Source organism: Carettochelys insculpta, chromosome 4, assembly GCF_033958435.1.
Source record: "Carettochelys insculpta isolate YL-2023 chromosome 4, ASM3395843v1, whole genome shotgun sequence".
Lineage (NCBI taxonomy): Eukaryota > Metazoa > Chordata > Testudines > Carettochelyidae > Carettochelys > Carettochelys insculpta.
This window is the reverse complement of record NC_134140.1, coordinates 72,970,035-72,992,158: the sequence shown is the minus strand read 5'-3', so window position 1 is coordinate 72,992,158 and position 22,124 is coordinate 72,970,035. Positions and strand designations below refer to the sequence as shown.

Sequence of the window (22,124 nt, the reverse complement as noted above, 5' to 3'; positions counted from 1 at the left end):
TGTGACCCTGGGGAGTGGGTGTCTGTGAATCCCAGTTTGAGAAATGCTGCTCTAGAGCCTAAATCCTGACAGAGGAACTCAAGAAAAGAGGCAGGAAGGGAAAAAGTTCAGTTTTCCTAGCCTTGCTCTGTATACTCCACTCCCATCCAAAGACAGAAAGCTTTTAATAACTTCAGATCATCTAAAATGCTCTACCCTTCGGTGATGCTACATCTGTACCATCTTAGGGTATTGATTAGTAACAGAGATAAAGCCGTGCTAGTCTATATACTATCAAAACAAAAAAGCAGTAAAGTAGCACTTTAAAGACTAACAAAATAATTTATTAGGTGAGCTTTCGTGGGATAGACCCACTTCTTCAGACCATAGCCAGACCAGAACAGACTCAACATTTAAAGCATAGAGAACCAAAAACAGTAATCAAGGTTGACAAATCAGAAAAAAATAATGAAGGGGAGCAAATCAGAGAGCAGAGGGGCCGGGGATTGCGGGGGGAGTCAAGAATTAGATTAAGCCAAATATGCCAAAGAGCCCCTATAGCGTCCCAGAAAATTTGCATCCTGGTTCAAACCACGTGGTAATGTGTTGAATTTGAATATGAAAGAGAGTTCAGCAGTCTCTCTTTCCAAAGCAGAGTGAAAATTCCTCTTCAATAAGACGGAAACTCTAAAGTCATTAACAGTATGGCCCACTCTATTAAAATGTAGACTAACTGGTTTGTGGATCAGGAGCGTTTTGATGTCTGTTTTGTGCCCATTAGCTCTTTGTCTGAGAGAGTTTGAAGTCTGTCCAATATACAAAGCATCTGGGCATTGTTGGCACATGATGGCATATATGATGTTAGCTGTTTTGATAGTATCATAGGGTATGTTTCCTTAGCAGTGTGTCATTGATGGTCAAGCATATGATTGTGTCTCCATCCTGCTGACTGGGCCACATTAGAGAAGATTCTTAGAGCAAATCTACCCTACAAAAATTAAGCTAACCTGAGTTACATTGATACATAGAGACCTCAGTAATTTAATCATTTTTATGCATCCATGCTATGTTTCTTGTGTTGGCAGCATGCATCTTCAGCAGGACCATTTGCACTGATTTAATTAGCAGTGTAAGGCATTTGAAATGCAGCAATAGTCTATATAAGCAACACAATGTCTACATTAACATTGTGTTGACCTAATTATATCAGTTTAAGCACTACATGTCGTAAGTCTTATGGAGGTGGAGTTAAGCCGAGGTAATGGGTGAGTTACATAGGTGAGGGATACATTTCAGTGTAGAAACTTTCACAGTTGGGTTGACATAAGGTGACTTACATTGACCCATCAACCCAACTCTGTATTATGTACTAGGCCTCAATACTACTGACAGCTAAAGATTCTCATTTAGCTTAAAGTGGAAGTATGGTTTTGAAGCTGAAAGTCCTGATTTCTATTTTTATTGAGATTATACTAACATGGAAAGGGGAGGAGGTGCCTAGCCAAAACTTGAGGAATGCCTGCCATAAATACTGAAAACAAAATCAGATTGCCAAACTCCCTGGTCTCCCATGTCTATTTCTCTCAAAGGGACCACCTCCATGGCCGTCCGCTTTAAAGCTCAGTATACCAGTCCCAGCTATTTCAATATAGCAAAAAGAAATATTCATTCTTTTAAGAAAGAAGATCCAACCCCTTTAGTGCTTTATAGACCTTAAATTTAATTTGATGGCTGAGCCAGTTATGGAACACCAATGAAACATGAAGACTCCATGTAGAGCCCATTTCAGTAAGCCACTTTTGAGGTGACAGAGGCCTGGATCAGAGTAGTAAAATACGCCTCTGAAAGTCTCAGTCTCCTGGCCAGCCAGAGAGGGAAAATGGCTTCCTGAACACTGTTGTTTTATGTGACTAAACAACAGCTGCTGAGGGTCTAATGCAAACCCCAGGAAACACCCGTGAAGCATGGTAGAAATGTACGCTCAGATGGGAGCATGTCTGTCTTGAAATGTCATCTGGGGTCAACTCTGAGCCTACCAGCATCACTGCAGTCTTATCAGGCTTATAGTAAGGCATCTGGCTTTCATCTGTAGCACATTGCCACTTGGGTACTGGGTTAGATGATGAATTGCACTTAATGCATCGAGAGAGAGAGAGAGCAACAAAAGTGACTTCCCAACAGTAGTTTGTGGAGAGGTGTTCAACCAGGAAACAAATGGAACTATCTGAAAGCAACATCATCTGCTCTCGCAGTCTGCAGGCAAGCTTAATGTCATCCCATAGTCAATAGTGTTGAAGACAGCTAACAGAGCTAATAGTATGAGTGTGGATACCTGACCTTTATCCATTTTTAAGAGGAGATACTTTGGGTAGAGTAAGCAATGCCCTTTCAGTTCCATCCTCAGGTCTCACTAGCTTGACTCAGATCAAGAGAGTTGAGGCAACTTAAATACTCAGTTGTTTTGTCACAAACCTCCCTATGGGCTTATTTGGAGTTGTCTGATTCCCAGAATGCTAATTTGTCTGCAGTATGGTGTTTTGTCCACAAAACGCTCCCTTCTGTTGTGAAAGAAGCCAGTTTTCTACAGGTTGCCCTGAACTCTTCCAAGAGGATTTGTACTGGCTCAACAGACAGTTTTTGTTATCAGTAGTACAGCCTTTGTAAACTGAGTTAACAGTATTACTGAGGCTGCATCTATACTACAAGATACATTTGAATTTCAAGGCGTTAGCTCAATATTAAAACATGGCTGTCTTCACACATAATACTGTTATCTTGATTTATTAAGCTGTAGTACCGATTACAAAATATTGATATTATGGGATGGGTATAGAGTCAATTTTGAATTTAAAATCTTGAATCAAGGCAAGCACCATGTTCTTCATTCAAACTTGTTAGCCTGCAGAAGTGTCCCGTATGTATCCCACAAAGCTATGCGGTGACCCTCCAAGTATGGCAGCTTTGTTTTGCAGTGCTGTCAGCTATGCAGAAAGAAGGTCAAAATAAGCCTGCAAAGTTTTGATTGAATTTGAATTAAAATTTAAATTGGAATTTAGCAGCCCAGCATTTCATTATGAAAAAATCCCTTTTCCCATCACATTGCACCACATCGGTGATCATCATACTGCATCGGTAACCCTGTACTACAATCATGAGCACTCAGAGTAGTGATCTGACTAGCACTTGTCAGGCTCACAAGAGAGCCCCACCTTGGACCCACCAGGAAATTATTGATCTCATTGACATTTGGGGAGACCAAGTGGTGGTGAAAAGACTTCAGGTGGCCAAGAGAAACGCGGCCATCTATGATCAGATGGCGCATGAGATGACTGCCCAAGGTTATTCCCAGGACTCTGTGCAATGCTGGGTGATGGTTAAAGAACTCGGACAGGCCTGGCAAAAAGTCTGGGAAATCAACCAGCAGTCAGCAGCGGCTCCATGGACCTGCCACTATTATCAACAGCTCCGCATGCTTATGGGGCGCAACCCCACCACGGAGCCTGGACAGAATTACAACACTTGTGGACGCCCTGGTGTGGAATTCAGGGTGAGCCTGGAGGAGCAGCGTGGCCCGGAGGAAGAGGGCAATGGAGGGGAGGAAGGGGACAATGAGCAGGGGACCGAGGAAGTTGTTCCAGACATCCCGGATCTCTTCACCATTGAACTAGAACTGGTTCCCTCCATGGCAGGCCTCTCCAGAGGGTTCCCCTCCACCCCAGGACCCTCCACAGCAGTCCCCTACCAGCCAGTCACCTCCATGCCAGTCCCAGAACCACCTGGAGCAAGCAGTTTGGGTGAGTATTTATTCCACATGCTAGAAGTGGGCTGGGAGTGGGTACAGCTCTAAGGCTGTGTGTAGGTATGAGTTTGCTAGCCGTGCTTCTGTGCCCCTCAGAACAGCATGTTAATGTTTCTTGGGATGGAGCACCTCTCCTTTCGGGAGATCTCCTCAAAGGCCTCATCCAGTCACTCCTGTATTTTTTCATGAGGTTCTTGGACAGGCCTGACTTGTTGCGGCTTCCACGGTAGCACACCTTGCCACACCAGGCAACCAGACAGAAATCTGCTGTCATGGCGTCACACAGCATTTTAGCAAATTTTCAAGGCTTTTGGTCACGTAGCACAAATAGCTGTTCTTTCTCCATATCTGTTAGTTTTAGGACGGTGATGTCTTCTTTGGCAACTTTAGAAATGTGGGGATTAGGGTTTTTGTGGTTTTTATGAACACGCTTTCTGCCACTTTACATTTGCCTGCAGCAGCTGGCAGGTGCTCTGTTCCCCATCCCACAATGTGGTTGGTAGGCTCTTAGGGGTCCCCGCCATGTCCCTTTCCAACCAGCATTTGTGTTCATTTTTCATAACTCCCTGGCGCCATGCGGCTGCCGGGCTCTGCTGTGCTTTTTCCCCCCATGTCCCATTACATCCAGCCTTTCTTTGGATTATTTTTTTTTCTCTATACATTATTTTTATTGTACATCAAACCTCCACATGCAGCCATCCATTTTTCACTGCCACAGGACACCTGGCGGCTTTCCCTGCTTTGCTGACCTTCCCATTCCCACCATAAGAGGACAATTGCTTCTAATTTACCAAGTCCGCAAAGCAATGTGCTGGATAAGTGATGACAACTGAGGTATTGTGAAATGCACAGTTACTGTCACATCCTTAATAATCCATGAGTCCTTCAAAAGTATACTTTCAGTGATGGTACACACAGAGACCCATTCATTGTACTTCAGAAGACATTAGATGAATAGTATCTAAATTTTGACCTTCATTTTCCAGACCCAGTGCCCAGTGTTCCAGAGAAAACCAGAAGATTTAAGAAATGCAAATAAGATTTGATCCTCTAGCATATGGAAAATATGCTGAATACAAGGACCTGAGAAAAGATGCTGCTCAGTGGCCTCTCAGTACAGCTGAGTGGCGTCAGAGTCAAGTAATTTAATTAGAGAATGCTTGACCTCCAGCAGCAGCAATTGTCAAAGATGAGTGAGGATGTGGCAAAGCTTACCGAGGTCGTGGTGAATATTCTGGGTCATTATAGGGGCTCTTTTGCAAACTTGGCTTAATGTAATTATTGACTCCTCCCTCCCCACCCCTCTACTCTCTGATTTGCTCACCTTGATAATTTTTTTTCTGATTTGTCAGGCTTGATTACTGTGTTTGGTTCTCTGTGCCTTAAATATTGAGTCTGTTCTGGTATGGCTATGGTCTGAAGAAGTGGGTCTGCCCCACAAAAGCTGACCTAATAAATTATTTTGCTAGTCTTTAAAGTGTTACTTGACTGCTTTTTTGTTTTAATAGATAGCACGTGCATTACAGATCAGTTCTAAAGTTGTTTTTTAAAGCATCCCTTATTTCTGTAGCCTGAGCTTGGCTACTTGTGGATGGCAGTATAGACAGCTGTGAGTAAGCCCTGCCTATTTCCTTTGCTTCAGAATTCCAGGTAGATGGGAAAGTCTTGCGCCTTGGTTCACGTATGTTGTGCAAAATAGTTCATGCTGTAATAAAGGTGGGGACATCAGCTTCAGAAACCTCCAAACACGTCAGTAAGATCTGGAACTCGCTTTTAAACATCCAAAGGTGCATTGCAGAATCATTCTGCACCTGCTCAGTCTGTGATTAATGTTTTCTTTGCTGGGGTCCAGGGCTCCTGTGTTAGGGTTTCATCAGGCAGGGAAGCAGAGGGTAAGCACGGTTGCCCATTATGACAGTGGGGATCTCCTGTCTTGATTTTCCAATCAGGGAAAAGAATCCCATCCAAGAGCTTTTGGTATCGTCCCGAGTTTTGGGATATGCGCACATCGTGAACCCTCCCTGACCAGCCAACATTGATGTCAGTAAAATGAGCTTTGTAACCTACCAACCCCTGCATGACCATGGAGAAATACCACTTCTGATTAATATACTCCAAGGCCAAGTGTGCCGGGGCCATGACAGGGATGTGCGTTCCATATATTGCCCCACGGCAGTTGGGAAATCCCTGGGCAGCAAAGCCATTCACTATGGTCTGTACGTCTCCCAGGGTCACAGTCTTCCTGAGGAGATGCAGACAGATTGCCCGGGCCACCTCCATCACCACGGACCCCACTGTAGATCTGCCCACCTCGAACTGATTTTCCACTGACCGATAACTGTCGGGGGTTGCAAACTCCCACAGTGTGGTTGCCACTGGCTTCTGAATCTTTAAAGGCTGCCTCAGTTTGGTGTTGCTGCACTTCAGGGCGGGGTCCAGCACACCACAAAGTTCCTTAAAGGTGGACTTGTGTGTGCAATAGTTCTGCACCCACTGCTGGTCATACCAGGACTCCAAAACTACGTGGTCCCACCCGTGTGTTCTGGTCTCTTGAGTCCAAAACTGCCACTCCACTGCCAGCAATGCAGTCACGGCAGGCAGCAGCTCTGAGTTCCTGGACCACAGCTGGGAGATTTGTTCTTCCAAACCATCGTCATTGTCCGCAGCAGCAGAGACACCACCAGTAAGATAGCCAAGCATCATTGAGCTTGGGGATTGAAGGAAAAATTGCATGACAGCCACTGTGGTTGCTGGAACGATCTGTGCTATGAGTTGGTGTATTTGTGGATCCAAGCTTGTGCTGTAATTCTGCAGCAGAAAATGGCACAATCTTTGGTTCTTTTTTTGTGTGGTTAGTGATGCAGTGAGTTCTGGGGCGGTGCTTGGAAGGCTGGGATTCCAACATGAAACACCCACAAGCAGTCAGGGCTAAGGCAGAGTGGGATAGGTACCCACAATGCAGTTCTCATGCTGTCGAACTTGCACAGAAGAATAGGGACACGGAGATTTGACACGGAGAAAAGGTGGGTTGAATTTCAAGAAGCTTTGTGGGCACTTTATTTGAATTCATAAAATCAAGATTAAATATTCGTATTTATTACATATTGACTTTATCTCATAGTGTAGATGCCACCCGAGACAAGTTTCTCCTCTCTTCCCATTGTATTTCCATTTGAGCTCTGTTGGAGGAAGAGAGGTGAAGATGCTTAGGGAAATGGCGAGATGGTAATCAAAGAAATGTTGCTCTTGTTAATCCTTATGGGAAGGCTTAATTCTTTCAGCAGACTTTCCACTGCTAGTATTTGAAACACTTCTTAGGCTAAGGAATTAATGAACAAAGCAAGAGTATCTTAATCGTTTTCCTTATTTGTGAAAGGTTTTTTTATGTGTGTGTGTTTGCCGTATATACTCACAAGGTAAAAAGCCCACTTTACTGAGGTTAAATCATTAGGTTTTATATTTAATGGGAATGGAATGCTTATTCTCTCTCCTTTTTTTTTTTCCTGGAGGGAATAATGGGCTCGAATAATTGTATCTACATGCAATAAGTGATGAAGTCTTAACTGATCAGGCCTGAAGTTTTTTGTTATGTTTATGTTAATGGTAAATAGCTCTCAGAGGGGTAGCCATATTATATTGTAACTTCACAAAAATAATAAATATATTTCTTAGTTTTTAAGGTGCTACAGGACTGCTTGTTTTTTATGTTAATGGGAACGCTGAATACTATCCCATTGGTATAACTTGTGATGGAGCTTTGTGTATATTAATCAGACTACAAAATTGTGTTGCAGGTGAAATGAGCGAGAGTCGTGCAAAGAGAGTTCGGATAAAGGAAGTGGATGGCTGGACGCTGAGAATGCTTATTGATTATGTTTACACTGCTGAAATTCAGGTTACAGAAGAAAATGTACAGGTAAGAGAGTAAGGACTTCTTATAGATGATTTTCTTGTCTGATATTTTTGCACTTGCAAAATAAGGTGATTCTTTTTCTTCTATTTGCAAAGATAATAGGATTTACTGTTAGAATCTTAGCTTGAAGGAGGTAAAAATATTAGTAATTGTGTAATGACAGAATTCTTTTTTCTAAGTGCAAAGTCAGTGTCTCCAAGATATTGATTACTTGCATTCAGTTATTCAATACTGCATGTGCTGCAAAGAAAACACTAATCACTAGTTTATAGTGTCTCACAAATGATGTATCGACAGTAATCTTGCTGTTTTGTAGAGGATGTATCAGCAAGCCCTTAAATAAATAAACAAAAGGTTTTTTTTTCCTAAAATCATCTAACTTTTCTAGTGCAGATCAAGTGTGTGTGTGTGCGTGTGTGTGTGTGTTCTGAAATTTGGCTGTTTCCTGCTTGAGAAAAGTACCATTATTGCATAAATGTAATAACCATTAAAGATCTCTGCCGATTAATGGTCGTCAACTCTGATGTGGAAAAATTCCCCACTTTTGTGGTGGAAGGGTAGTTAATGCTCACAAGGCAAGTAGTCACACATCTTCCATGCTGGACTAGTGGGTAGACCCCACACTTACTGGTTTGCTCCTTGTCTTCCACCTGCAAAGCTAACTTGGAATTTTTACTCTGACGGTGCTAGTTTGCATTGATTTTTGTCTTGAAACAAACAAAAAAAATAAACTTTTCCTTTTGAATTTAAGTTTAGTTTATTGAACTCTTCCTTTACATAAGCTTACTGAATCACCTCCTGCAACTTCGTCCAAGCTCCTGTTTTCACTCTGTCAGTGGCCTACTAAGTCTGACTTTTTCTAGTTAGCTCTGTATTTTTATCTGTCAATATTTAGCATGAGTAGGACTTTGCCCCTCCCACTCACTCAATCAGCTGGTCTTCTCTGACTTATTCATGGCAGACAAATTTTGGAGCCTGAGAAAGGGTTGCAGTGAAAGAGTCTCCTCAGCGAAAAACACAGATAAAAATCGTTATCCCTCCTCCTGTTATATTCCTTCCCATGTGTCATCATATTAAACCCTTCCTTCTTTGCTTCTGTTGCTTTAATATCTGAAGTTGCTTGTCTGGAGAGTTAATGTGGTTGCTTAATAAGAGGTGCTGTTTGGTACGCTGTATTATTTTGTTCTCCATTTGAAGTTGTCACACTTTGCCTCTTCACTCCTCTTTTTCTTGCTCTGAGCATTAGATTACTACTCACTGACACACAGTGTACACTGGCAGGGGGGGAATCTTGCATTGTTGTCGGTACCACATAGTTGCGTGTCAGTCCCGAAATAAACAATTTTATTACTGGGGCATTGGAATGAAATGATCATCTCTGTCCTGGCTACAGAATAGCCATCAGTCGGGGGTCACTACTGACCTTAGCCGTATTTAAATCAGTGACCAAGAAATGATAGGATTTAGATTGCCATTTTGCAAATCAAAATAAATGTTCCATTGCCAGCTCCTGCAGCAGTCTCAGCCACATGTGTTTCCATTCGGAAATGACAACTTCTCATCTTACTTACTAGTTCTCTTTGTATATTGTTGACCTTGTGGTGTTACTGTCTGAGAGCTTTGTCAGACACATAATAAATCTTTGGTAATGCTTTGCTGCAACCTTCCCAACTGGCAATGGTACAGACCTCTTTAATCTCATTGTGGAGACCTCTCCACAATATCAACAAAGACAAAGGTTTCATTAATAATTTCCCATGTGTTCATGACTGCTCCTTTTTGCCCATTCAGGAAAAGTTTCATTCCTGAGGGGCAAACTTCTCTATATACACCTTAATGCAAGAGACTCGAGTTGGTCCACTTCTCAAGGTCCCTTCCAACCCTGTGTGTCTATAAGCCTGTATCTTTCTAACCTTCTGTACATAACACCAGGATAGATAGCCAAACTTCTTCTTATAATGACTTTTATGTAGAGCTTTTTCTGTCTTTGACTCTTCAAGCAGCTTGTGTGTTTTGGATGCTAGAACTGTCTGAAATGACATATTTTAGTCTGAGGTTGACACTGGGCATAAAATTTCTGTTTCTTAAAAGTAGTGTGATGGATGTTTACAGGCCAGGAATCCACAGATTTAATGCTTCTGAGTCTGATGCAGATTTCATTTTCACAGCTCCAGATTACCTGGCTGTTTGAAGATGTATCTAATGATGTTGGGGTTGGTAATTTATATAATGTGACCTGGTGAGTGATTTTTACAGTTTGTAGTTACTTGTGTTTTGAAAAGACAGCCTAGCTTTGATTTGAACTAGATCTACCAAAATAAAACTTGCACTTTGAATATAATCACATGCCTTTGAGTCCTGGAACTGGCTACAAATGGGAATACATTCCTCTGTTATCTTCCTTTTAATTTTATTTAAATATGTATTTATCTATATTCTGATAATATTCACGTTAAGTACTCTCCAAATGCACCATATCCCCTGCCCCAGATATTTTAAAAGCTGAGATAACAAAGGCTGCCATGTATGTCTTGGGAGGATTATCCACTGGCTAGATCCCAATCCTAGGCAGCGGGAAACAGATGAAGTTACGCTGGTGCTGTACTAAACTGTAATTCTGGCTCAGGGAGTGTGGGGAAAAAAGTTACAGCACTGTAAAATACCAGTGTGAAACAGGCCACAGTGCTGGGAGTTGCACTGTTAGCTACTCCCCTCATGGAAATGGTTTACATACAGCTTTCTCTCAGCTTTTGTGCTGTGGCCACGTTTTCAGTTAAATGCATTTTAAACTTGTAAACGTAGACAAAGCCAGAGTAACCTTGGGGCAGTCTTAGTGCTGCTGTGCTTCAGTTCCCCAACTGTAAAAAGGAGCAAATAGCAGAGACCTTGTGATGGTAAATACGCTGTTTATTGTGAGATGCTAATATATTATGGTCATAGCAATTGTGAAATACCTAAGATACAATGCAGTACATCCTGTTATATTGTGCATATAGCTGATTTGCTAAGCACCTTTGAGTCTCCCACTTAGAGGGAGCTTCTTATAATACGTACATGTAATGCATTTAATAGGAGTGGAAGTTCAGTCTCTTCAGATTACATATTAGGAAAGTTAGTGTAATAAATGAGCAAATCTATTAAAACCACAAATATGCAGAAACCACGTTGTTTTGCACTTCCAATGCAGAGTAGTGCAGCTGTAATTAGCTCGTGTCTATGCCATGTGCTTGTGCAAATAATTACAGATTAATATTTTAAAGGAGGACCATTCTGTATATACTCTGGCTGTGCTAGTGGACTGCCCTGTCACTCCATCTGTGCACAGGAACAGGAGTTTGCGGTTCTTTAGTTTGACATGGCATGTAGAAAAAAGTTGCAATAGCCATGATTTGCCATTAGCTCTTACATGAACATAGTGTGTTTTTTCTATTTGAAACAGATGTACTGAGTTTTAGGTTACATCTGCCCTATAAGATAAAAACAAATTTATCATCAATTTTGTAACTATGGAGTTACAAATTCTGTTTTGACCATCCTCACCTCTTCTTGTGCTCCTCACAAAGTCGACTCATTGCTGCCACACTCAATTGGTAAATATCAACCATTGCAGTAGTGCATTGTGGGAACCTATCCCACAGTTTCCTTATCCCCGTAACATTCTGGGTATGTTCACTGGTCTTTGACGTCATCTTCCCACACTGCATTTTCCTTATTTCCCTCTCTGGTCCATTTTTCTTGTCAGAAGGAAAAGTAGTGCATCCACAGAGATGGCAAACAAGTTAACAGAAATTTCTTCTTTAACTGAATTCGCAACTGGCCATTCACTGACATCCCCCCTCCCATGATTGCATCCAATCCCTGAAAATAATACAGGGACCCTGAAAACCTTGAAGAAAGAGATGATAGGAAAGTTTTTGAAAAAAGAGAACAGGGTCTTTGGCTTTCAAGTTCACTATAAGGCTTCTGTGCACAGGCTGTGTTCTCAACTGGCCATCCACTGAATGTCCCCTGTGCTGTGATTGCATCTGATCCCTGAAAATAAATCCAGGGACCTGGACTGTATTCTCAAAGTTACAAGATAGAAAAGTCTAGGAGAAAAGATCTTTGTCTTCCCTCTTCACTACACAGACATTGTCAACCCGGGGGATGGCAGTGAAATCTCATATACTGAACTTATCATGGAATCAGGAATCTGGCAGGCTCCCACCATGTGCGTTTTTTTTTGGGGGGGGGGGGGAGGCTGTCAAAGCATGAAGATGAATAGGAAATGTTAGGAAAAAGATTTTGTAACAGAAATAGCAAAGCAGCAGGTGTCTGTAATGGACAGCAGGCCCCTGAAAATATTTTTGGCGATGGGGGCTGTGGTCTGTGGCTGCAGAGCTGGTTGAAATGTTGAAGTAGTTGAATTAGTCCCCCTGAATATTTTAGTGGATCAGTCCCCCAGGCTTAATCCCATCAGCCCCAACCCCCCACATCCCCAAGGCTTAACCCTTATCAGTCCCAAGAAGCAATGATCTCTGCACATGCCTCCTCCATGGCTGCCGCCTCCCCCCGCTGCTCTCCCCTGCCACCTTCTCAGTGTAGCTCTGGCAGGGCAGGCTTGGCCGTTTCTCCCTGCCAGCTCTCCTTCCCCTGTGTGCAGCTCTCTGGCCTGTGAGGCAGCTCCCTGCCACCACTGACTGCACTTGCAGCTGTGGAGGCTGCTGTTGCTTAAAGCTTAAGTGGTGGTAGTCTCCTGAGCCACAAGGGGAGTCAGTGGTGGCAGCTTGCGGAGTCACTAGTGGGTCTTTAAGGAGCCTCATGTGGCTGTGGAGCCACAACCACCAGGAGGACATCTGTGAGCCCCTAGGCGATCACAACCCACAGTATGTGCACCACTGTGTTAAGGCCTCAGCTGGAGTGTATGTTGGCCAGAGAGTACCAGAGCTTGCACTCACAGCACAATGATTGTGAGGAAGCCCTAGAAAGGATTGTTCAAGATGCAGAAGGATGTTATGAAAAAGTTTGGTGCCAGCTGGGAGTATGCATTTGACAAGAATGCTTAGACAAAAACAGCAAGAGACACTAATACCAATTGATGGGACATGGCAAAGAAAACAGTTGTGTAAGAGGGATATACATAGAAAGAAATCAAGAACACAGCTTGCACGGTGCTTGGAACAAGTTGTTCTTTTGTTGTGCACCTGCTAATTTCAGTCAGTATGTATCAGGTTTTTAGCACTTCTGTCATAACCAGCTTTTCCCCCCACATGTTCATCTTTCTGCATTGTCTTTTCTGAACACAAGAAAATTGAATATCAGACTGCTAATGAAGTATTAAGGATACATGTTTTAAAGACGTGTAATACAAAACTTAAATGTTCTCAAAGGCTGTTTCTACACCATGCTAATACACGGAGTGAAAGATGCTAATGAGATGCGGATGCAAATTCCCCACACCTCATTAGCATAATGTCACGTGATTTGGAGTCTGGAAGACCATTCTTCTGGACTCCAAAATGCCACGTAGAAGCTTGGCCCCGGGGGGTGCTTTTGGAAGGAAGTCCTTCTTCTGGAGGTCCCTTCTTCCTGAAAATTTTTGGGAAGAAGGGTTCTCCGGAAGGAGGACTGCCTTCCGGAAGCACCCCAGGGGCCGCGCTTCCACACGGCGTTTTGGAGTCCAGAAGAGCGTTCTGAAGGAAGTGGCCTGTGTAGAAACAGCCAAAGAAATTAACTTGCTCACTTCCAACTTTTCAATTCTTAGTTAGCTTATTAAATATGTGTCTAAATAGTGAGTGTGTGATGTGGGAGAGTTAGTTACTATAAGAAGCTTATGAGTAATTAGCTCACCCACACTGTAGCACATGCATTTAGGTACATATTTAGTCATGCCTGTACTTTATACCCTCTTGAGCACAGGAGAATCGGGAAAGGAGCTCACAGGAGTGGTGTTGGATGCATCCAGAACTCTGCTTTTCCCCCAAAGCCTTAGAAATAATCTCAATCTGCCACTTTGTAAGAAGGAGCTGTGGGGTTAACGGTGTATGGACACACACATTCAGACCAATTGTCCAACATGCTGTACTGCTTTCTGAACATGTTGCAAGCAGCAGAGACAATGCTAGATGAGAGAATCGTAAGTACTTGAATGATTGCAAGGATGTGTTCCTGTAGTGTGATAATTGGAAGATACTGTAAGTACAGCCTGCACAAATCACACACCTGAGGCTTTGTAACATCTGGCAGTTGTGTATAGTGAACAATAATTTAAATAATGTGTACAAGCACTGTGTATGCATAATGAGTATAGCTTTACCTTTTGCTTTGCAACCATCACACTTTCTTTCAGCTCAAAATAGGAACCTGTCCTCTTTTGACTGCCTCAGTTGCTCGGTGTGGTGTATAACTATGAACTGAAAACCACTACATAACATTCTAGCATCATCAACTTCATCAAGAAGACCTCTAAGTGGAGCTGAATTATTTGCACTTTTCCAAGGGACTCATCTTCACCACGAGAGAACCTGACACTATACTGTTGTGAAGAATTAAAAGGACTCTTCACCAGCTTGCACCCAAGAATTCTTTCACAACACAGTTGACAACACTACCCACAACTACCATTTCCCCACTGGCAGTCGTAAGGAAAAAATTATGGGACTGGACACTCTACAGCAAAGAAACCACACACTTTTATGTTATACTGATTGCTTAAATTAAAAACATAGTTTGTGAAATCTTTAACAGGCATTACAACCACTGCTCAGAGGACAACTGTACAGTCCCTATAATCCAACCAGCAGACAGTGATCAAACCAGCAGGCAAAGGGGGCACCTTCAGTTATCAACCTTCATAACTTCATCAGTGAAGCCAGCTGAAAACTGCCTAACACCACTTGCTAGAGAGAATTCAAAGATGACCTCATACCAGAATTCATTCAATGATTTCACGTTATCAGACCCTTCCCCAAACAATTCCAGAAAAAACCCTTCTATCCCTATTGAACCCACACTGTGAACCTTCTAAATGATTCCTACAATATGCCAATGAGCAAACATCATATCTAGCAGGAGCACTCAAGGAATATCGGGGTTTATCGAAAACATCTTCAGGCCACACCCAGAGTCAGTTTCCTTCAGGACATGACTAACACTTTTCAGAAATTCTGCAACATCAACAACCTCCTTCAGAACACCATCATTGTCATCAGGGAGCTTGCCTCCCTGTATACCAACATCCCTCACAATGATGGAATCACTGGCTGCTTCAAATATCATATAGGAAAATGGGCAACTTTGCAAACATATTGCCGATCACATAACAGTGTTAACATTCAACAAACACTGCCCAAGCCATAGGAAGAGCTGTGGATATTAGAATGGCTCCTCAATATCCCTGCCTTTTCATGGACCATGTTGAGGAAGAAATTCTGCAAGCGTGCATATCAGGTAATTTTGGGTCTGTGATGCCCCACTGAGTTCACAAGATGGACAATGCTCACTGAAAGTGAAGAAATTCAGTATAACTTCTCAGCCTTATTAATCATTGCATGACCCCATGCATTATTAGCTGTATACGATCCAAACACTACACTGACTACGGATAATTTTTGTGTGCACTCAGAATAGTACTGTTGAAGTACTTCACAAATATTAACAAAGGCATCTTCACAACACTCAGTGATGCATTAAGCACATTGTATACACGGGGATCAGATGCGCTAAGACAAAATGTCAGGTGTCTATGAATTTGGGGTATGTGCTTTGAGATACTGTTGGAGTGCTTAACGTTTACATAGCATTTCACCTGTTCAAAGCTCAGTGGTTCCCATTAGAACTAGTCAGAACTTCTGTTCTGCAGGAAATTCTGACATTCTGAAATTCATTAATTTTGAATCACAACACAATTCACAATTTCCTATTAAATTTAATTTCCCCTGAAATTTGAGGTAATTTTACAAGTTTTTACATTTTTACATAGGTAACTAATTTTGAAACTAAGCGGCAGAAATGTGGCACTTTAAAGACTAACACAATGATTTATTCAGTGAGGAGCTTTTGTGGGACAGAGCCACTTCTTGTTCCACGAAAGCTCATCACCAAATAAATCATCGTGTTAGTCTTTAAAGTGCTACATTTCTGCTGCTTTGTTTTGTTGGAGTACAGACTAACACAGCTGCCTCTCTGTTACTAATTTTGAAACTGGTATTGTAATTGGTTTTGTAATAGGTTTTGATTAGGAAATTAGTTTTTTGCTCAGTTGTTATGCAAACTGGTCATTTGAAATTACCCTTATTATATAATATAAAGCAATAAAATTAAAAATTTGCCATCTGGTACAGGATTTTTCCCAATGTTAAATTTGTGTGTCTATGAACAAAAGAAATTAGGTATATGTAATTTATCTCTCTCGCAGCACTTGATCTGAATATTTTGTCATCTGCTCCTTCATTAATACCTAGTTAAAATAATTTCTGTAAATAGAGCCCTATGCAAATTGTATCCACCTCTTCAAAAATGATTTGCAGATAAAAAAGTGGACATCTGCAGATTTGCAGGGTTCTAGGTACCAAATTTGTATCTGCATCTGGATCTGCAAAAATAAATACTCAAAATGCAAAAAGGAATACTCATGCCCACATCTGTGGATATCCATGGACTTGCACAACTCGTCTATAAATATGCCCATTGAATGTGTCCATTTTGAAGGATCAGTGTTCCCTGGGGGAAGAACATTTTTCTGTAATTTTTTTTCATGCAGTTGTAGTTTCCATACACTTCATTTCCAGTTTTATATGCGTAAAATTTCTGTGCAACAGATCCTAGGGATCTGAAATTAGGCATTTAGAAAATAAACACATTAGTGGCCCTGTGAAAATGTTGGTTATAAATGATAAGCGCCGAATCGCACGGGAACTCTGTGGTAGATTCAGTGGTAGAATCCACTTCTTTATGGTGTCTTTCAGCTATCTTTTATCATGAGACTAATTTCTCTTTCTGCAAACTTTTGCCTTATTCACCATACAACTTCCAGCTTATGCAACAAAGGAGACTGGGGTTCTGCAGACTACAGCCTCATTCACTATGCAGCAATTTATTCCCAGAACAGGTCTGTCCTGCATGCTGAATGAGGCAAGAAAACCAGTACGTTATCACAAAATTAGACTAACATAATACATATGTGAAAGGAAACTTGAGTTATAAATTCATGGACATCCCTAATTGGCATTTCCTAACTTTTGAGTACCTGACTTCACGTAATCTTAATGTTGTTTAAACACGTTTTAATGTATAAAGGCTTAAGGAATGGTAGTATTGAAATACTCCACAAATATTAACACTGCATCTTCACAACACTGAGTGAGGTGTTAAGCATATTTTATGCACTGGGGTCAGATGCACTGAGTAAGGCTCCCTAGCGTCCAATTCGTGTGGTTAAAAGCTAATAGTAAGGGCTGAGGGGATGGGAGGTGAAAGTGAGGGTAGGACTGAGGCCACTCCAGTTTCTTTACCCTCATCACCTTGCACTTGTCATCAGTGGTAATGGATTAAAACATAAATCATGACACTGGAGTCCTACAAAACTATAGCTAGAGAAGATTATAACACCCTACCCCACTGCCCCCAAAACAAAACAAAACAAAAAAAAACCCAAAAAACAAACAAACAAACCTCCCGCTTAATACCCTGTCCCACTGTTGCTCTACTGGGGTCTAGCTTCCACTCTGACTCAGTGGACTTAGCTGGCTCAGGAAGATGTGCTTTTCAGTCTTGTTGTGCTGCATTTGGCCCGGCTACTATTTTGAAAATTTATGCTCAAATTGCTCATGATGGGGTTTTGAGGATTTGAGCTCTCAGAAAAGGTGTTATGATGATAAAATATTTAGAACTCTTACACATGTATAGAGATTGTGGGCTGAACACTGCTAATAAAGTGCCCCTTCAAGTTTATACAATTTCCATGCTCTCTAATGGGAAGACTGGAAATTTTTAGTTCTGAAAATGCCTAAGGAATGAGTTGGATTCTGATCAATTTATGCGTAATCAAAAATTATTTACTACAGGTTGTTTTTACGAACTGTTAGTTTATGTCAAGTTTTGGTGTGAATCCATGCAACACTAGTCTTCTGTAGGCTAATTGTTCACATGGACCCTGCTGACATGCATTAAGAGTTTAATATGCTTTGATCTAGTTCTTTTTGAAACAGGAATAAGTCACCTTTCCAGGACTAATCAGTTTTAGTTATGAGTTCACAGAAGACGGTGGGTATTCAGATATAAGGGAGGAAGGCATAATTTGGCCATGCAGCAATATTTGGTGGTGATGCAAAAGGAAAAATCCACTATTAACCTTCATATTCCAGGTTGAGTTTGCAGAGTTGTTGGTAAAATGGAGAAGGGGAGAAAGAGAGGAAAATCTATTTGTAAACTGATCACAGCTGCTTACAGAGAAACAATAAATTCAATAGTGCCAGTTCTAGTTATTTTTCAAAGTAATATACACCATGTTTATCATTCTCTTCTATTGGGTTTGTGCAGTATGTCCTTAGGTCAGTGATTACTTTTTTTTTCCTTTGAGCAAAGTTGATGTGCATATTCTACCACAGTTTTTTTGTATAATGTGATATCAGAGAGCAACACTCAAGAGTATTGTTGATCACAGATTTCTTGGTGAGTTGCTCCGTAACACTTTACTGCAGGTGCTGAATTTATCAGTTTGTTTTTGGTTTTTTTCCCCCAGAAAATACTGCTTGGAGTGAAATAACTTAGTTACTGTATTTACTGTCCTTTTGAAAAGTTGGCAAATGAAAGCAATTTAATGTTTTATGTATACATTGATTTCCTAATTAATGTTTTGGCTAGAAATTTATAAAAATGGCTGTCACGTTATGTAGATAAGGTGGGTGAGATAATCACTTTTATTGAACAACACTATGTTTACATGGCATATGTTAAAATTCTATCATAAATAACAGCAATTAAGGTACAAGGATCTTTTTGTGTTAATTTGTTAGTTTTTACTTCCTGTGATTTAGGTTTAGCTTGCCAAAAAACTCTCAGCTAATTATGTGGTACAGCATGTAATATTTTTAATGAACTAATTGACCAAATGTTCATAAAACTATACAGAATGTTTCAAGCTGTTACATTCTCATTTATCTGCATTGTAGGGAGTTCTAACACACAAATAACATTCTGCTTTCAGTTTAGACATCTGAAAAGTTTTCATCAGTGACATAAGAGAAAAAAACTAAAAAATCAGCTTTATCTTTAAAATTTAATAACTTTTGGATATTTGGTTACCAGAATTGGCCAATTTTTTAGCACCTATGAAAGTAATCTTAGTCCATTTCTCTGTGATGTAGCATTAACAGAATCTGTTGGTGTGTTTTGGCAGATGTTAAAACCTGCTAAGTGTTATTCATACTTCATGACACTCACATCTGCCTTGTCATACCTGCCCACATATCAGGTAAAATATCATGCATAATGATTCTTCTGCCCCCCACCCCACCCATCACTAAAATTAAAAAGCTTTAATGTAGGTATCAAGGAGACATGAGTTTTGATCTCCCATTTTCCATTTATAGCTGTTAATATCTGTGTGCAATTTGCAATGCTTATATATTGGTCAAGCTTTCATGCCTGTCATTGGAGGTAAGCAGGCATCATTCACTTATTTGACAGCTAAAATAACAGGGATTGCATTGCACAAGATCACATCAGGCCGTGCTGGGATTAGAACAGGAGTGTCTAATATGACAGACCCAAGTTTTGACACTTAGCTACTCTTCCTCTTGGAATAAATGTGCCAGATCTGTGTTCTTGGTATTCTGTTGGGTAACCGTTGCTCTGATGATGAGATCACACTCGAGTCTCATGCCCAAGAATAGAACCCAAGAATCTTGCTGTGATTCAGAACATTCTGTTGCTATCTTGCAAGTGGTTGCCCATTGGCAGAGTGTATATATAATCTATCCATTAGGGGCTTATCCACATAGTAGATAAAACATCTTACTTTCTCATTTCTTTCTTTTTTTCCTTTAACTCCAAGTGGGTTCAAACCCTGTTGATAGTTTATTTAAGCAGGGGAGGGGAAGGTTAGTAATCATGTAACTAAAGATGAGAGTCAAATTAAGGTTGCCTAGATAACTTTTCTAACTTAAGTGTTTGATTTAGCAATCTTAAATCTTCCTTTATCATAATGATTTTGCGTAAATGTATACCTAAGATACTTTAAGACGAAGCTGAAAGCTTCAGGGCTTTGCCAATGATCTTCAGAGTCTTTAACATTGAGGCTACCAATTTTGAATGCAACCCAGCTTTGAAGGGATTAAAAGATGTTCCCTTATAATGGATATTTGGTGTCACCTGTGAAATATGTTTGGAGATTCAGTTCTCAGGACAAACTGATTGTCATGCTTTGAATTGTTTAGTAGAGGACAAACACTGAATGGACTAGGAGGACTGATATCCCTCTTACCTGCAGGGAGCCCTGTTCTTCCTGTCATCAAGGTTGAAGCATGCTGGTGGAACAATGTTCCCTTAGTGCCACCCTGTATATAAATGGGGAATTTCATTCACTAAGGACATCAGTCAAGTGCCTTTTACCAGTATAAAATCAAAACAACTTGTAAAGATGAAATTTGTTATATGCAAACAGATGAAATTTATATGTAATATCATACAGAGAGCTGTACAAAACTTGCCAGCTATGGATTTTCATAGAGATTGAGGCTGAGGTCATTAAGGCTATCACTGTGAAATTGAACTTGAGGTCTGCAGAGCTGAAAATCTAACATATGATTGCAGTATATCTTTATCTAATTTGAAAAAATGTCACTTCGGACATTAGTCTATTTTAAATTAAACCTAGTAGTAGTCATTCATGAAGTCCTTAAGAATCACATCCTATTGGTGGTTGGTGTTCTTGTTTTTCTTTCCGTACCCCTTACCCAGTTATTTTAAAATGTCATTTAAGTTAACAATTCAAAAAAAAAAGTCATTACTTTTGACAGTTTAGGTGGTTGAAATTGAATTAAAAAAGAAATCTCATGCCAGGTTATCTTTAGATCTCACTGAACAAAGATTGCTAAATGTCCATATCTCATTCTTTTCCTCTAGTACTATTACAGTGGTGTAATATTTGGGTTCCTGACATTGCTGAGTGCTTTGACATTCCAACTTTTCTTCTGAATGTCACATTTCATTAAAATGCTCTCATTTAAGAGGGCCTATAAAGTTTGTCTCATCCCTACCCCCAATATCTGAATGTTGGTTCTGAACTTCCTTAGATTGTCCCTTTTTAAACAGCTTGATTGTGTGCTGGCACTGTATTTTGCTATCGCACATCCTTTTATATGTTATGCTTCCAGAAATCATCTGGATACCTCTTGTGATAAAGGCCTTGATAGTTGTGACAGCAGCTTTAAAAATATAAGGGGTACAAAGGCATAACTGAATATGCCACGTAGTTGGAGGAAAAACAGTGGCGCACAATTTCAGAACTGATGTGCATTTTAAGAGATGTCGTTCATTAGTAAATAATCTAATTTCCCACTGACTAAATTGTAGCATGCTGTTTTGTACCTCTCATTTGCTACATGTGGCTTCTTGTCATTGGAGAGTGATGGGCTTATTATGGGCAGGTTTCCTTACAAATACAAGCACAGTGGGTGACAGTCCTGTCCTGCAGACAGCTTCCCAGCCTCAAGAAAATGCCCAACAGCAGCCACATACCATATGACAAACACTGACCCGGGAACCTATTCCAGCAACAAACTCCCGCTGCCAACTCTGTCCGCATATCTATTCAAGAGACACCATCACAGGACCTAACCAGATCAGCCACATCAGTGGCTCATACACCTGCACGTGCACGAATGTGATATATGCCATTATGTGCCAGCAGTGTCCTTCTGTCATATACATTGGCCAAACTGGACAGTCTCTGGATCAAAGGATGAATGAACATAAATCCAACATCAGGAATTGGAATACATATAAACCTATACGGGAACACTTTAACCTCCCTGGACATTCAATAATGGATTTAAAAGTAGCTATTCTTTTACAAAAAAATTTTACCACGAGATTATAGAGTGAGACAACTGATTTAGAACTCATTTACAAATTTGACACATTTAGCCTTGTCTTGAACAGAGATCTTAAACTATTTTATGCATTACCAGGTCAATTTTCACCTTTGATGTTTATAGGCATTGAACATATCTATCTTAATTTACTTCATTAACTGATCCTACTAGTGACAAGTAACCCTCTTTTCCTTCTTCCACATGCCCTGCCCCCACCACTGTATAAATCTTGGGTTATGTTTTTCCTCTCCATTTTTTTTATCTGATGAAGTGGGTTTTACCCGTGAAAGCCCATGACCTAATAAGTTTGTTAGTCTTCAAGGTGCCACAGAAATGCTGGTTTTTGAAGCCACAGTAT

General features: G+C 40.7%; 1 protein-coding gene across 5 annotated transcripts in view; it reads left to right on the top strand.

The window, feature by feature from the left end:
• KLHL2 (kelch like family member 2) overlaps positions 1 to 22,124 on the top strand; it is a 140,861-nt gene that overhangs the window by 21,279 nt on the left and 97,458 nt on the right. For 4 of the 5 annotated variants that reach the window (XM_074993068.1, XM_074993069.1, XM_074993070.1 and 1 more), the window contains exon 4: positions 7,573 to 7,694. In XM_074993068.1, the coding sequence (XP_074849169.1) occupies positions 7,573 to 7,694 (122 nt within the window). Of the gene's footprint in view, positions 1 to 7,572; positions 7,695 to 9,859; positions 9,931 to 22,124 lie in introns of those variants that run through there. The other variant, XM_074993071.1, reaches the window with a different exon arrangement.